Source organism: Diabrotica undecimpunctata, chromosome 5, assembly GCF_040954645.1.
Source record: "Diabrotica undecimpunctata isolate CICGRU chromosome 5, icDiaUnde3, whole genome shotgun sequence".
Lineage (NCBI taxonomy): Eukaryota > Metazoa > Arthropoda > Insecta > Coleoptera > Chrysomelidae > Diabrotica > Diabrotica undecimpunctata.
In genome coordinates this window covers 106,217,011-106,232,777 of record NC_092807.1, presented here as the reverse complement: position 1 = coordinate 106,232,777, position 15,767 = coordinate 106,217,011, and the positions used below count along the sequence as shown (strand labels likewise).

At 35.5% G+C, this 15,767-nt stretch overlaps 1 protein-coding gene across 1 annotated transcript in view; it reads left to right on the top strand.

The window, feature by feature from the left end:
* The window catches only part of LOC140441650 (myrosinase 1-like), an 84,458-nt gene that overhangs the window by 35,157 nt on the left and 33,534 nt on the right, over positions 1–15,767 (top strand). Inside the window, exons 4-5 of the mRNA XM_072532510.1 lie at positions 2,076–2,170; positions 3,350–3,646. Of these exons, the coding sequence (XP_072388611.1) occupies positions 2,076–2,170; positions 3,350–3,646 (392 nt within the window). The remainder of the gene's footprint in view (positions 1–2,075; positions 2,171–3,349; positions 3,647–15,767) is intronic.

Below are 15,767 nucleotides of genomic sequence, written 5' to 3'. Positions count from 1 at the left end.
ACAGAAAGTGACTCGGACCATATAGTGATATTATCAGATTCTTTATCAGTTTTGACCTCTATTGGGAAACCGGGATTGCCAAATACGTATAGTTGCCCTTATATTTACAAAATTAAGGATATCAAACAAAAGTTAGTAACAAGGGGCAAAAATGTACTTTTTGTTTGGATTAAAGCACATATAGGTTTGGAAAATAACGAACATGTAGACCAATTAGCAAGAGAAAGTATTATGTCTGGTAGAGAAACTTCGTATAAAATCACGGCTTGCGACTTTCTGGCTTCCTTAAAATTAAGATTATACCAAAGGTGGGATAATATATGGAAGGAATATTCCATTGTTAGCCCAAATAGATACACTTCTCTTCAAACAGATATTCCTAAAACTCCTTGGTATAAGTTTTTTAATGTACCTAGAAAATATGTTACCACGATCATAAGACTGAGATTTGGGCACGCTTGTTACCCCAAACATTTATTTAAACTTAAGGTTTTAGATAATGATCAATGTGAATTTTGTACAGAAGAAGGAAACCTAGATCATATATTTTTCAGTTGCCCCAGAAATATTATAACTTCATCCAGATTAATAAATAATTTACACAAACACAACATATTAGCCCCTTGGAACCTTCAGTACCTATTATCATTAGACTCGAGGGCAGTGTATGATTTATTAGTTATGTTTTTAAAAGATAGTAAAATAACCATGTGAATAATTGTACATTAGTTAATAACGTAACCTTTGTCTCTAACCCAATTGTTTAAATTCCTTTCTTACCGTGGCCTAGTGTTGTATGTAAAAAAAAAATGCCTTGATGGGCCCCTAGGCGAGAAGAGAGTGACCCTGTTTACCTGTTTTGTATATTTATTTTAATTTTAATATAAACTCAGACAATCTTTCTTTTACCATGTTGAGTCTGGCTGAATGACTAAAAGTCTATGCCAAAAAAAAAAAAAAAAAAAAAAAAAAAAAAAAAAAAAAAAAAAAAAAAATGATTTTTTAATACTAATTTTACTAGCCTAACCGTATGGTAGAATAAAATTAAACGTCGATTACAAGAGAGCGCAAAACGTTCGGTATAAGAAAATAATTAGCTATATACCTCCATTAAGAAAGTGTTAGAGCGCAAACCGGCCGATTTCAGGTAAGGGCGCAAAACGGTCGAGCGCATATCGGCAGACACCGTTAGAGGTCCACGCCTGAAATCTACCTGATGTTCTCCTAAGAACATGCAAGATATTTAACAATATTTTGTATGCAGTATTTGGAGAGATATTCCGCGGTAATTATTGCATTCTAGTTGATTTCACTTTTTGTGTAATGGGCATATTAAGCCTAAGCCCCATTTCTCAGGCATTTACTCCGCAGGCCAAATTTTATAAACTATTTTTTGCATTACATTAACTCTTTTGGGATATCATCGCTGCCTGAAGATTTGTGGTTTTTTAGTTTTTTTATATATATTTTCACTTCCTCTACCAAGATGAGTTCCGCGACTTGTTCATTTCGGTAATACAGTTTCATTTTTCTTTGTTGGTATGCAAGTTGCCATCCTTATCATTACATGTTGATTATAGGCTTGACTTATTTTCTAATAATGTTTATTTAGTGATAAAACTTTCTTGTTTGTTCTTGACATATATGGCTTTCGAGCAGTTCTAATATGTCGTTTTCTAATTCTCGTTTGTTTTGGTGTATGCGTTTCTCCTCTCTGCTTAAGTTTTTGTACCTATCTATTGTTGTGCTAGTTCTTCATTGCTGAATGGTCTTAAATGACTTGTTCTTCTCATCTGATATTTTTGCACCCTTGATCGAACCAATTCAGCTGATCATGCAGGATAAAATGCAGGGAAAGAAATCTAGGCAGCATCAAAAATTAAAATAGCCGTATTGATTGCTGACCTTCTTCGGAAGACGGCACTATAAAAAGATCATAGGGTGCTGTCAAATCAACAGTTAAAAGGTTTCGATATCAAATTTCCCAATTATACATTACCAAATAATGACTATTTACTTACTGCTTCTTTCATTTAAACTTTTATAAAAATTTCTAATATTATAATGAATTTTAGGAAAAATGTCATTAACTCTCGATTGCAATTGGATGGAACCTTTAACAAAGAACTTTGAAGATGTAGACGCAGCTTCCAGGAGACAACAATTTGAAGTAAATAAGTCACTAACAATATTATAATTTCTTTCAAATATATTATGAACTCAAACTATAATTATGGTATCATCATCATCATCATCAGCTCTTTAATTCATTTTCTTATGTAAGCCTAGCTTAAAGGTATCTATTCGTTTTTATTCTCTGATTTAATATCCAATTCTAACTAGCTGTCTTTTTGATACCATCTGATTTGAGGTCGGCCTCGAATTCTCTTATGTTCTCTTTGGTGCCCTGATTCCTTAAGTGACTTGACCAGTTTTAACGTAAAATTTTTTTGGATTGCATCTGTTACCTTTGATCTTCTTACTAGTTACTCATTGGGTATACGGTATCTAAATATTCTACGTTCATAAACTACAAGTAATTCTTGTAGTTAGCTACGTTCCTGAACTATACTGTTGGTAAAAGCCTGTTTTAGATTTAAAGACTGTTTGTAGTTATAAAAATATTAACTAGGGTAAGGATTATCTTCTATTCAAATCTACCTTTCGGTTCTGCTTTGACAATTTGCTTTTTTGATCTAAATATACATAAGATTATAAAGATTTTCTACATTCTGATTGTCAAGACATAGTCCTTAGTGTAGACGGAGTAAATCATGCCTCTCAACTGTTGTATATCATTAAATATCTACAAGAGAAATCATAGGATTTCCTACCTGGCGAAACTAAATTCAAATTTTTATCACTGTGCCTTCTAAAACTTGCAAAGCAAACCGCTTGATAAATTACTCGGCAAGGGAATCTAAAATATGCATTCCACCTGCCGTTCATCACGGTCAAAATTTGTAGTGAATTGAGTTTCTGGTACACCAAACAGAGTAAAGATATAAAACATAATGACGGTATTAGATTTTTGTTTCGATACAGGGCAGCGGCAAGCCGCTTATACGTATTTCGACCTCTTTTGGTCTCATCAGAGCAGTATATGCGGCTGCTCTGAATCGAAACAAAATATATCCCGTTGTAGGCCAATAATTATCGAAAGAACTATTTACAGACGTAACAACTCCATCTAATAACAACAAGAGAAATCATACGATTTCCTACCTGGCGAAACTGAATTCAAATTTTTACCACTGTGCCTTCTAAAACTTGCAAAGCAAACAGCTTCATGAATTAATGGATATGCCAACTTTACAGACATTATTATTATACCCATTTTACTTTTTAGTGTGGTTTATACTACCATCCTATTGTTAGAGGTGACTGGCCTTATATAGTCAAGTACAGAATATATCTAAGAAGTAAAAATGCTAATTTACCTGAGTCCAGGCTTCCCGAATTTTCTCTAAGAGAAATAGCCGACATCAGAGGAACTTACGATTTTCTGGGCGTAAATCATTACTTAACATACTTAGTCAAAGATGAAAAAGAAGCGCCATTTACAAATATTAGCTATGCCAACGATGTTCGTATCGATAGTTCATATGATATTGAAGGAAATAAACAAGACAAAGAGGTATCTATGGTAAGTGACTGAATATTTGTGATTTTTATTTTAGTCTAAAATTTTTGCACTACACAATTTTTCAAAACAGAAATTTTTAAAACAAAAAATGTGTACAAAAGGTTCAATTTCTCTCTCGTTGTCAGTTTAGGTTTCGTTTCTGGCGTATAACATTGACAAACAGGGATACTTGTTATTTATTTTTATAAATGTGTTTCTTTTAGCTAAATTATATATCGAATTGTTAAGTGTGTTTGTGTGTTTATTTATAAATTATTTTGTATTTTACGGTAGACTTTGGAAGGTAAGTAGTGATTATTTTTTTAAATTTATTTGTTCAATACATACACGTTTATTTATAATATGTGTATTAACTTTATATGTTAATCCAAAAAATAATAGAACAAAATAGAATTCCTCAAGAATGGAGATCAAGCATTCTAATACCCTCTCTTGAAAAAGGGAGACAAATCGGACCCGGAAAATTATAGAGGAATTAATTTATTAAACACGACACTAAAATTAACAACCAAAGTGATAACAAATAAACTGAATGAAATTATATCACTAGCAGAAGAACAACAAGGTTTTAGGTCGGGAAGATCATGCACCGACGCTATATTTATAATGAGGCAAGTGCAAGAGAAATCATTACAATACAACAAACCGGCATATCTATGTTTCGTGGACCCTAAGAAGGCATTTGACCGGGTCAAATTAATAATCAAAACGATCGAAAATATCTACCAAAAAAACACAATGAAAGTAAAAGTAGAAGAAGAACTAACCGATCCTATTGAAGCAGGCAATGGAATAAGACAGGGAGACTCCCTGAGTCCTCTATTGTTCAACCTGATTATGGATGAAATAATAAAAAAAGTAACAACTAAAAAAGGATACCAAATGGGAGAAAAACAACTTAAAATAATCTGATATGCAGACCCCGCAATACTACTCTCTCAAAGTGAAGATGAGTAACAACGTATGCTGCACCAATTTAATATAACCGCAAAAAATTTGACATGTTAATTTCCCCAAAAAAGACAAAATACATGGTTACAACAGCAAATTTACTAAGATGTAAATTGGAGCTGGAAGGTCAGATAATAGAACAAGTGATGGAGTTTAAATATCTAGGAATCACATTATCTAGCTACGGAAAGCTCGAAACTGAAGTGGAAGATCAAGTGAATAGAGCAAACAGAGCTGCAGGCTGCCTAAATGAAACAATATGGAGAAATAAAAATATCGAAATTTGGAAAGAAACGAAAGGCAGAATTTACAAAACAGTCATCAGACCAATAATGACATACGCGGCAGAAAAGAGACCTGACACGGAGAGGACAAAAAGGATGTTATAAACAGCAGAGATGAAAAATTCATGGTAAGACACTATGGGACAGAGCTAGAAGTACAGATATACGACGTAGATGCAAGGTGGAGAACATCGAGAACTGAGTAAGAAATAGTAGAAAAGAGTAGAATGGAACGATCATATAAGCCGAATGACAACAAATAGAGTAGTAAAGACGGCAAGAGACGGTTCGCCAATAAAAAGACGATCAGTAGGAATACGATCAGTAGTAAGACCACGAAAACGATGCCAAATTACTAATGCTAAATTAAGTACTTTCTCAATTTAAACATAGTTAACTAATTAATATTTAATTATTGATTTTGGTAAAATATATTGTGTATTGTAGCATTAAGCATTTAAGGACGTGTATTTAGAGCGAATGGGCAGGCAGAACGAGCCGTCCAGATAGCTAAAAATATTTTCAGGAAGTGTGAAGATCTTCACTTGGCCTTATTAGAGTATAAAAACACACCACTATTAGGATCAGATAAATCCCCAGCACAACTCTTGAATAGTCGTAGACTTAAAGGCAAACTTCCAGTTTTACATGAAAAATATTTACCAGAATGGGTAGACCTAAAAAATGAAAAGAATACACTGGATAATAAAAGAAAATTGTTTAAGCACTACTATGATAGAAATATAGCTACAAAAGAAGAATTAAGTGTAGGGGATAATGTGGTTACAATAGAAGATGGCCAATGGAAACCTGCTGTGGTTAGATGAGGTTTACAAGAGCCAAGATCATATGTTGCTGAGAAAGAAGGACACTTGTAAGAAGAAATAGCTATCACTTGAGACCATCTAATAATATACCTAAATATCATATTAACCTAGCAGATGATTTTGATCACAATCAGAATGACAGACCTTTAACATCAACGGCCTGTGAGAGTGAAATACCGAATCAGTTTCCTACCAGAAGTAAAAGATTAATTAAACCCCCATCTAGATGTAATAATTTTGAGATGTACTAGTTTTGCAATCAGTATTGTTATTAGTTTTTATTTTAGAATGTTTTTATTCTTAGTTCATTGTTGTAATTTCTATGTTTTATTGGAAGGAAAAGATGTCATGAGACTGAATAGCTCATGAATGTAAAGTCCTGACAGGACTATGACATGGGACAGGCGGTACAAAGGCGGTTTTTATTCTTAGTTCATTGTTGTAATTTCTATGTTTTATTGGAAGGAAAAGATGTCATGAGACTGAATAGCTCATGAATGTAAAGTCCTGACAGGACTATGACATGGGACAGGCGGTACAAAGGCGGTTTTTATTCTTAGTTCATTGTTGTAATTTCTATGTTTTATTGGAAGGAAAAGATGTCATGAGACTGAATAGCTCATGAATGTAAAGTCCTGACAGGACTATGACATGGGACAGGCGGTACAAAGTCTCATCAAAAGGTATTATCGAAAGTAATAATAATAAAGATGTACAACAGTTCGTATTAAACATTATTACATAAACTAATTTTGCACTTTTTTAAAATATCAAAGGAATTTAAAGTTTTGGCTATCGTTGACCATATTACATTAGTACTAAAATTCTGTTTTTTTTTTCTTTAACCCTTTCGAGACTCCAGGTACATATGTGTACCACTATGTTTGCATACAAGCCTAAAGTGATATTTTGCCGTTAAATATTATTTAAAAATGTACCAGTCAGTTCTCCATTGCATCGTTTGAGTCACGTTCAAGTGTAGCCGCGTAAAATATTTTAGTTAACCTAGAATTTGCGAGTTTTAGATGTGTTGGTTGCTACAGTCAGCATAAATACATTGTTTTTTGATACAAATTATAGTTAAATTGTATTATATCATTTTACAGACTGTTTGTTTTTGTGTCTTTTTATAGTAAGTATATTTAGATTGTTATTTATTTATAGTAAAATAAACATTTGACTGTTTTTAAAATCTATGGTACTAATAAGTACCAATAGTCTTATAGTACGGTATGTAAGTGTACCATTAGTCTTATTCATGTCATTTTTAGATATGGATAAGAAAAGGCCACTTACACAGAAAGAACTTCAATATTATGCAGAATTATCATTTTCCGAGTCTGGAAGTAGTGATGACATGTATAAGCCTTCTGATGATGAATCGGAATCAGACGAGGACTGCAGAGATAATTTTCACAAAACTTCTGATGAAGAATCAGAATCAGAGTTAGAAGTTCGTGATACACAGGAAACTTTACAAGAAACTGCCACACCTAGTAGTTCTTTTGTGTTGTGGTCAACACCAAATGAAGATTTTGCTCCAAAAAAACAAATTTCAAGTCAACGTAGTTGTACATTGGATGCTGGCATACAATCTAACTTGACGCCATACCAATATTTCAAAAAGTTGTTTCCACGTTCTTTGTATATGTATATTGCTCAATGCACTAATGAAAGGATTGAAATATGTAAGCAGTCAAGAAGAAACGCTCGTCTGAAAGAAACTGACTTGGGAGAAATTCAAATAGTTCTTGGTTGTATGCTAGTTATGTGCTACAACCGTGTACCAGAAATCAGTAATTATTGGTCAACTCATCCTTCACTGGGAAACGTTTCAATTCAAAATGCAATATCCCGTGACAGATTCAAAGTTATATCGTCAAAAATGTATTTTGCATCACCAAAGAAACCAACAGAAGCCTCAAAAATGTATTACATTGATGACGTTGTACAATGCTTGAAAGGTACCTTTCAAAAATATCGACAAGACAGCAGTTTTCAAAGTATCGACGAGTCCATGACGAAATTCAAAGGTCGATCGTCACTCAAACAGTATATGCCGCTAAAACCAGTAAAAAGGGGAATCAAAATGTGGCTTAGGTCAGACTCGTTTACTGGATATACCTACGACTTCAACATCTACACAGGTCGCGAAACTGAATATGTAGAAGGAACTCTTGGGGAACGTGTAGTGAACAAACTTGTTTCCACAGCAAAAGAAAGAGATATAACCTTTTGCTTTGATCGTTTTTTTACTTCGGTTTGTCTGTTGGAAAATATAGAGTACGCAGCAATAGGGACCTGTAACCAAAATAGAAAAAACTTGCCAAAAATAAAAGATAAATTGCAAAGAGGTGAATGCGTATTTCAGTGCAGTGAAAACGGACTAATGTTTGTGAAATGGCAGGACACCAAGGAAGTCTTGATGCTGAGTAATTGCCATAATGACAGTGTTTCATCTATCAATAAAACCATGAGAGATGGTTCGAAAGTAAATGTGTCCTGTCCAGAAATGATAGCGTGCTACAGGAAAATTATGGGTGGGGTTGATCTAGCAGACCAAATGGTAGGATTGTACGATTTAGATCGTAAATCAAACAAATGGCGGAAAAAAGTATTCCATCGCTTACTTATGATGTCAGTTGTAAACTCATGGATTATTTATAATGAAAAAAATAAGAAAAAAATTCCTCTGATTCAATTTTTGGTACCTCTGGCAGAAGAAATGATAGCTGAAGGACAAAAAATAGCTGCTATACGACGTTTATCTAAGAAGGGAAGAATATCTATGAAAAGAAAATGTTTCGAGAGTGTATCATTACATCTTTCAATTGAAGGAAGCACAAGAAGACGATGTAAAATGTGCACTGATAATAAAACTCAAACACGTACAAAAACCCTTTGCGAAGAGTGTGACATTCCTTTATGTAAAAACTGTTTCGCAGTATATCACCGTAAATAATATTTTGTATTTTTGAGTAATTGTTTTGTATTTTTGAGTAATAAAGTAATACAAATATATTATGTGGTATATAATAATATTTTTATGTGGGACTGTTGGTACACATATGTACCAATACACAAGACTAATGGTACATATGTGTACCACTAACCCCACGAACACCCTAACGTTTTCATTAACATTTTTTGTTAAAAAAGGGTATATTTGTGTATATAAAAATAAAAAACCACAAAAATATGTTTTTAAAACTCGTTAAAAAAAACCGTCTCGAAAGGGTTAAAAATAGTAACTGTCTCATTTTTGTACCACTTTTTTCAGTGTTTCACATTTCCACCACATGACCCTTTATTTTCTTTATGGCACTTAAACTTTAGATAGATAGATAGATAGATAGATAGATAGATAGATAGATAGATAGATAGATAGATTACTGCCACAACAACAGTATCGAAAATCGAGAATCTGTAATATTTATGTACATCAATTATTATTAAACTGGAAAATAGGCAACGCAATATAAATTTTCTACCCTTAATTTTAAATTACAGACTCTAATTGATTGAATTGAATACCCATATCTGAGAGTATGTGTACAATAAATACAAAGTCAATAAATAATCGGTTTTTTTTATTTTTTTAACTGTCCATATCTATTTATTTATTTAGCGTATGGACTTTCACAGTACGATAAATATACAAATACAATAATATTTACATATATATTAAATATATTATTTAAACACTAAAGATGACAGAATGAATGACACTAAATATTAATGTCCAATTTACATAGCCATTCAATTGCTTCTGGGGAACATTCCGCAAAGTCCTGGAGGTTTCCACGGTAGGCACGATTCAAGCAGTCTGAAACACAATGGCTTATGGTCTGTCTAGATTGTCCGCAATCGCACTGTGGACTTTCTGCACGACCCCACCTGAACAGCGAATCAGCACATTTACCATATCCGGTACGTATACGATTAAGCCTTGCCCAAGTGGACCGGGGCAGATTTGATCCGATGAAACCCTGAGTTGGGGTGGATATCTTAATATAGTCCGATTCTACTGTTGGCATCCATCTTGTTGTCCATTGCCTATGTATATCATAGGAATTACCAATTTTTTGGGCAGATCGTATTGGAGGATTTCTAGATCTCAGTCGCTGGTGCTCTTTTGAGATGTCTGGGATATCTTGATGTATTGGTAATTGTACGTTGGCTAGAATTTTCTGGTACTCTCTCACTAATGCTGCTGTACGGCGTAGATCTGGTGGAGCAATATTGCTCAGAGTAGGCAGCCATCTCACTGGCGTTGGTTTTATTGTTCCAGTGATTATTCTCATGGTTTTGTTAAGTTGGACATCGATTTTGCTTGTATGTGCACTATTTAGCCATACTGGTGCACAATATTCTGCCACTGAAAAAACCAAAGCTAGAGCAGAGGTCCGAAGAGTATCTGCAGAAGCACCCCAAGTTGTTCCGGCAAGTTTTGATATTAAGTTATTTCTTGTTCTTAGTTTACCAGCTGTGTTTGTAAGATGACTTTTGAAGGTGAGTGTTCTATCAAGTGTGACGCCTAGATATTTGGGGTTGTTGTTATGTTTGATAGCTGTATCATTTAGAGTTACATTGAGAGTATCGCCCGCAAGTTGATTCGACAGGTGAAAGAGACAGGTTTCTGTTTTGCTTGTGTTAGGACGTAAGCGCCAGTTCTTAAAACAGTTACTTAGTGTAGGTAAGTTCTCGTTTAGAGCTCGTTCTCCTGCTTCTTTACTATTATCTTGGAAGCCTATGGCCAGGTCGTCAGCATAAGCAAATTTTCTTGATTTTGTTTCAGGTATATCTGCTGTATAAAGGTTAAATAATAAAGGAGCTAGCACTGAGCCTTGAGGTAAGCCGTTGTTAAGTTTTCTAACGTTACTCTGTGCATCATTCGTATATACCTGAAACAGTCTGTTAGTCAGTAGATTGTTTATCAGCTGACAAGTTTTGAGGCAAGGTATGATTTTCATCAGCTTATACACTCTCTCCACACAGTGTCATACGCAGCCGTGAGATCTATAAATGTTATGGCAGATTTTTCGCGTCTTTCAAAGCCAGCTTCAATAAATGTAGTTAAGGACAGCACTTGGTTACAGCAACTTCGTCCTCTTCTAAATCCAGCTTATTCAATTGGTATCGCATCCTCAATGGTGTCACATATTCGGTTATATAAAAGTCGTTCTAGTAATTTATAACAGCAACTGAGTAAGGCAATAGGCCGGCAACTTTCAGGCAGCTTGTTGTCTTTGCCAGGCTTCTGGATTGTGATAATTTTTGTTCTTTTGAATTCTGGGGGTAGCACAGCTGTATTCACAATGTCGCTAAAGAATTTTTTGAGCCACTGTCGTGTTTTTGTACCAGTGTGGACTATAAACTCAGGATACATTCCATCGAAGCCTGCTGCTTTTCCTGTTTTAGTTTGATTAAGCGCTTCGTTTATTTCATCCAATGAGAAGGCACGTGAGTATTCTGATGTTGCGGGAGTATTTGCTTTAAGTTGTTTAAGAGCTCTTTTTAAGGTAGATGTATGAGTTTTCTCAGATGGAGCTCGGGAGTTCTCAATTATTCTATTGGCTATTTTATTTGGCTCAATTGTTGATTTGTTTAAGTGTTGCGCTCTGCTTGCTTCGCCCAGTTTGCGGATCAGTCCCCATGCCTTTCGACTGGAACGTGAGAAATCAATATTTTCTACGGTAGACTTCCATTTATTAAGTCTTGTTGAGTCCAGTGACTTCAGTAAGTTGTCACCAATTTCGGGATCTTCTGATTTCAAAAATTCGTCATATAGTTTTTGGCTTTCTTCCGTCCAGCCTGGGATGTACTCCTTTCGGAAACCTTGGGGGATATGTTTTTTGGCGATAGAGATAAACATTCCTAAAAAACGGTGATAATTGTTGGCCTTTGGGTCAATGAAGCGAATGCAGGTGTCCAGCTCTTTGGTGAATTCGGGCCAATTTCCTTTGTTAAAATTCCAACGGGGTCTCGGCGTGGATTCAACGATAGGAATTTGTATGCCTAGTTCGATTATGACAGGTCGATGTTGGCTGTGAGGGAAACTGGGAAGTACAGTTCGAGAGCTTGGAAGTGGTTGCATCTGTGAGTTAGTGGAAACCCAGCATAGATCAGGGTTGTAGCCTTTGTATCTTCTAGAAAAGAATGTAGTTTTATCTTTTAGACTATGGATAAGGTGAATATTATTTTCTTCGGCCCACTCCAGTAGTTTCTCTCCATTTTCATCATTGTTTTTATATCCCCATTTGTTGTGGTGACTGTTAAAGTCCCCAATGTAAACTGTAGGTTGGTTGTCTACAGCTTTTATTACATCTCCTGGCCATTTAGTTAATGGTGGTTTGTAGATGTTTTTTATGATTACGCCATTCACTTCTGTAGAGACTATGGACACATTATTTTCGCAGCTGCAGTCCGTCATCTTAGCATTTTGTATAATGTTATGCACGTAAGTTGCAGTGCCATAAACATTGCTGTAAGTGGCTCCAATCATGCTATATCCCGGAATTTTACCCCTCTTAAGAAGCTCGGTTTCCGATGGTGCGTGAGTTTCTTGAATGGTTATGACGTCAACGTTATTTTCGATTAGTAGTTTTGAAATAAATTCGGATTTTGATCTACTAATTCCTTCTATGTTTATTTGACATATACGGAGGGTAGGCCCGATACGTCTCGTCAAATGGTGTTGATAAACACCTTTGTAGTTTTCCATATTTCTATATGGAGATTCCTGTTCTTATTTTTCTTTATCGTACTGGTTGCCAGGAGAGCTCAGCGGCTAGTTTGGCGTCCAAAAATTGATAGACCATTTAGCGTTACCCAGGGTGCACCACGTGGAGGCGATCTATCATTACACCCCGTCCATATCTATGTAAACTTATCAGCGGAAAAATAAACTTTTGAGGAAAACAAACTTAAAACGTTTTTAATGGGTGGCAAATTGAACAAAATTGATTATTTAAATTATGTTTGTATTTGTAAAGTATGTTCTTATTTTTATTATTTTTTACTTTTAAAACAGAAAAATACAATTCAGGAACAATTATTATAAACAAATTACGGCTAAGAGGCAAAACCTATAGAAAAACCTAGCCTACTTGGTCTGGAGGTTGAGCAGGCGGTTAGTAAACAACTTTAGTGAAATTTTTGAGCTGTGTAATATGTAGCGTCATCTTGCTGAAACCACATGTCATTGGTGCCCATATCATCCAATTCAGTCCAGATCATCATAATTTTCATTATCGCGGTGCTACAGTCCTTAGAAGGCCTCGACCTTCTCGAGTTTTCTACGCCATTCTTCTCAGTCATTTGCTTGGCTGTTGCAATTGGCAGGAGTGATCTTCTCAGCATTCTGTGTTACGCCTTCTATCCACCTTAGCTTTGGTCTGATTCAACTTATTTTTGAGGTAATTTTGAATAATAAAATTATAAAGGAGTCATTCTATTGCCTAATTGAAGTAAACAAAGAAGAAAAAAAGGAAAATAAATCAAGGGAAACAAACAAAAACTAAGATATATAAAAAAAATTTGCTCTAATAAACTAACTATAGTCTGTATATGGAAAAACATATAGGAAAAATCTGGATATGAAACCAAAAAGATGTCAAATTAAATGCTAAAAATCTGACAAAATCGCCAGCGAAGAAAAAGTAAACGACGTGTATTTTTAAACATTAAAAAACATAAACAAACAAAAGATTAGCAATTTTGAATGTAAGAATTATGCGAAAGAGAGGAAAAATGGAAGAAAGTGCAAGAGAAATTGAAAATATAAAATCTAAACAGCAGCTGTACAGAGGTGAGATGAAGAAATATCATCATTAACATCATCATTTTGCTGGAGACCTTAAACAGCCTCGACTGTCTCAAGCTTTCGGTGATATTCTGCTTTGTCCCTTGCTTGAATTTTTCAGTTGGCAACACCGATCTTCTCAGCGTCCTATGTTACGACTTACTATGAACTACTACTACTTATTGTGAAATCGATAATAGATATGTAAGAAGACCTCTGGCACAACCCCTAAATCGCAACCCCCCAAAATCGCAACCCTCGGTCGTAACTGCAAAACGGCTTAACGTAGGATGACGTGTGAGGTATCGTTGAAAAGGAGATGAAAAATTCGGATGAACGCAGTATGCGTTATGCGCATCAGAGGATGCCAAAAGGGCATTACGTCATATCTTCGTTTCTATTGGTCCGATAGTGACGTACGAGGGCTCGTTGAAACAGGGAGGAGGTAACGAATACATTGAGGCAAAAAAAACAAAGACAAAGACATTGCCAAATGGGCGCTATAACGTATCTTTGTTGCTATTGGCCTGATTTTGACGTATAGGGTGTCAAATGAAAGCGGAGGTGGGACACACACAGAAGCCAACCGTTTGGCTTCTGTCAACGTTCAATATTAAGTGTCAATTCTTCGTCTTATCCGTATATGTAACAGTCGACGCAGAACGCGACATTTATGTGACATTCGACGCAGAAAATGTGTTTCAAGGTTGACATTTATGAGATATTTTTTTCTTGGCTTTTTTGTCTTTGGCTTGGCTTGGAGATATGGGTTTTCTTTGTTTTTTATTTTTATAGTGTTGGTGCAAAACAGAATTATTCTCCATCTTTAGAAGCCTTATTTGCAGTGATCATTTTTTTTTAGGGTATTTCCTTTCAATCAGAAACCACTAAGTAATTTTCCGCAGCTGTTTCGTCATATTTAAATTTGAAGCAACTATTTTGTCGTTTTCAAAATTTCTCAAGCCTAGAAGAACTAGAAGCCTTCATATCAATGCTTAGTTCACTTGAAATTTCTACTGCTTTTCTTTGAATAATTTTACCAGAAACAATATAATTTTTTAGCCCCAATTTACGAAGCAAATCGAAGATAATTTGATTTAATACAGCACCCGAGAAGAAATTACCGAAACACAAGTGAAATTGAAGAAGGTAATGGAAACATCCTAAAAGGCGAAAAAGAAATAATAAGGACATAGACAGAGTATTTCTTATTACGTGTATAAAATTGCCGTGGCCGGTCTGGCAGGAGCAACCTGTCATTTCTGGAACAGCTTCATATAAACGACAGGCTAATAAAAAAAGTAAACCGAGAATACCTAAATTACTTTAATCATAAGAATGGGAAGTATGAAACTATTGGTAGTAAAAGGAATGGTAGAAAATGTTTTTGAGAACCGCGTCATAAATAGGTTAACAAATAGTGGTTCTTATCCTGTTTGACGTCAAGAATGCCTTTAATACGGCATCATGAGAAAAAATCTAAGGCTGAGAGAATTGGGCGTTAGTGAGTACCTGGGCAATGTAATTGACAAATAATTTACTGACAGGTCCATAAGAGAAAAAGATACCAGCATTAGTTTGTCGCAGGGTGTTCCGCAGGCTTCAGTACTAGGTCACATCCTCTGGAATGTCATGTACGACGGGATGTTGAGGCTACAGATGCCAAGGGGATGCACTCTTGTAGCTTATGCCGATGATCTCGCACTGGTACCGAGAATCTCAGAAAGCGCCTCAGAAAACTGAGGTGTTAGTTCTCAAAGGGAGCCGGGAAAAATCCTCTCTTCGCTATATAGTGGAAGGTGTGGAGGTTGCACCGGTTAAATCGATTAAGTATCTAGGAGTCTGGTTGTCGGAAGGACTTACGTTCGGAGTACACATCCAAAATACGGTAGAGAAGGCGAACCCATCTTTAGGCGTTGATACGGCTGATGCCAAACATTGGAGGCCCAGGTAGCACCAAAAGAAAGGAGTTAAATGGAGTTTTCCAGTCGGTGGCAATCTATGCTGCCCCTGTGTGGTGTATCGTACTAAACACTGCAAAATACGCTAAGCTGATGGAGACTTTGCAAACTCCTCAGGGTGTCTAGCGCATATAGGACAGTTTCAAATGAGGCTCTATATGTTATTGGAGCGGTGATACCGATCGTTTTGTTGTGCAAAGAGCGAGCGAGGGTGTATGAGAAGAGGATGGATGTAAATATAGATGAAAACAAGAGAAAAAGAACGATAGTAGAGTGGCAGAGAGAATGGGCGAA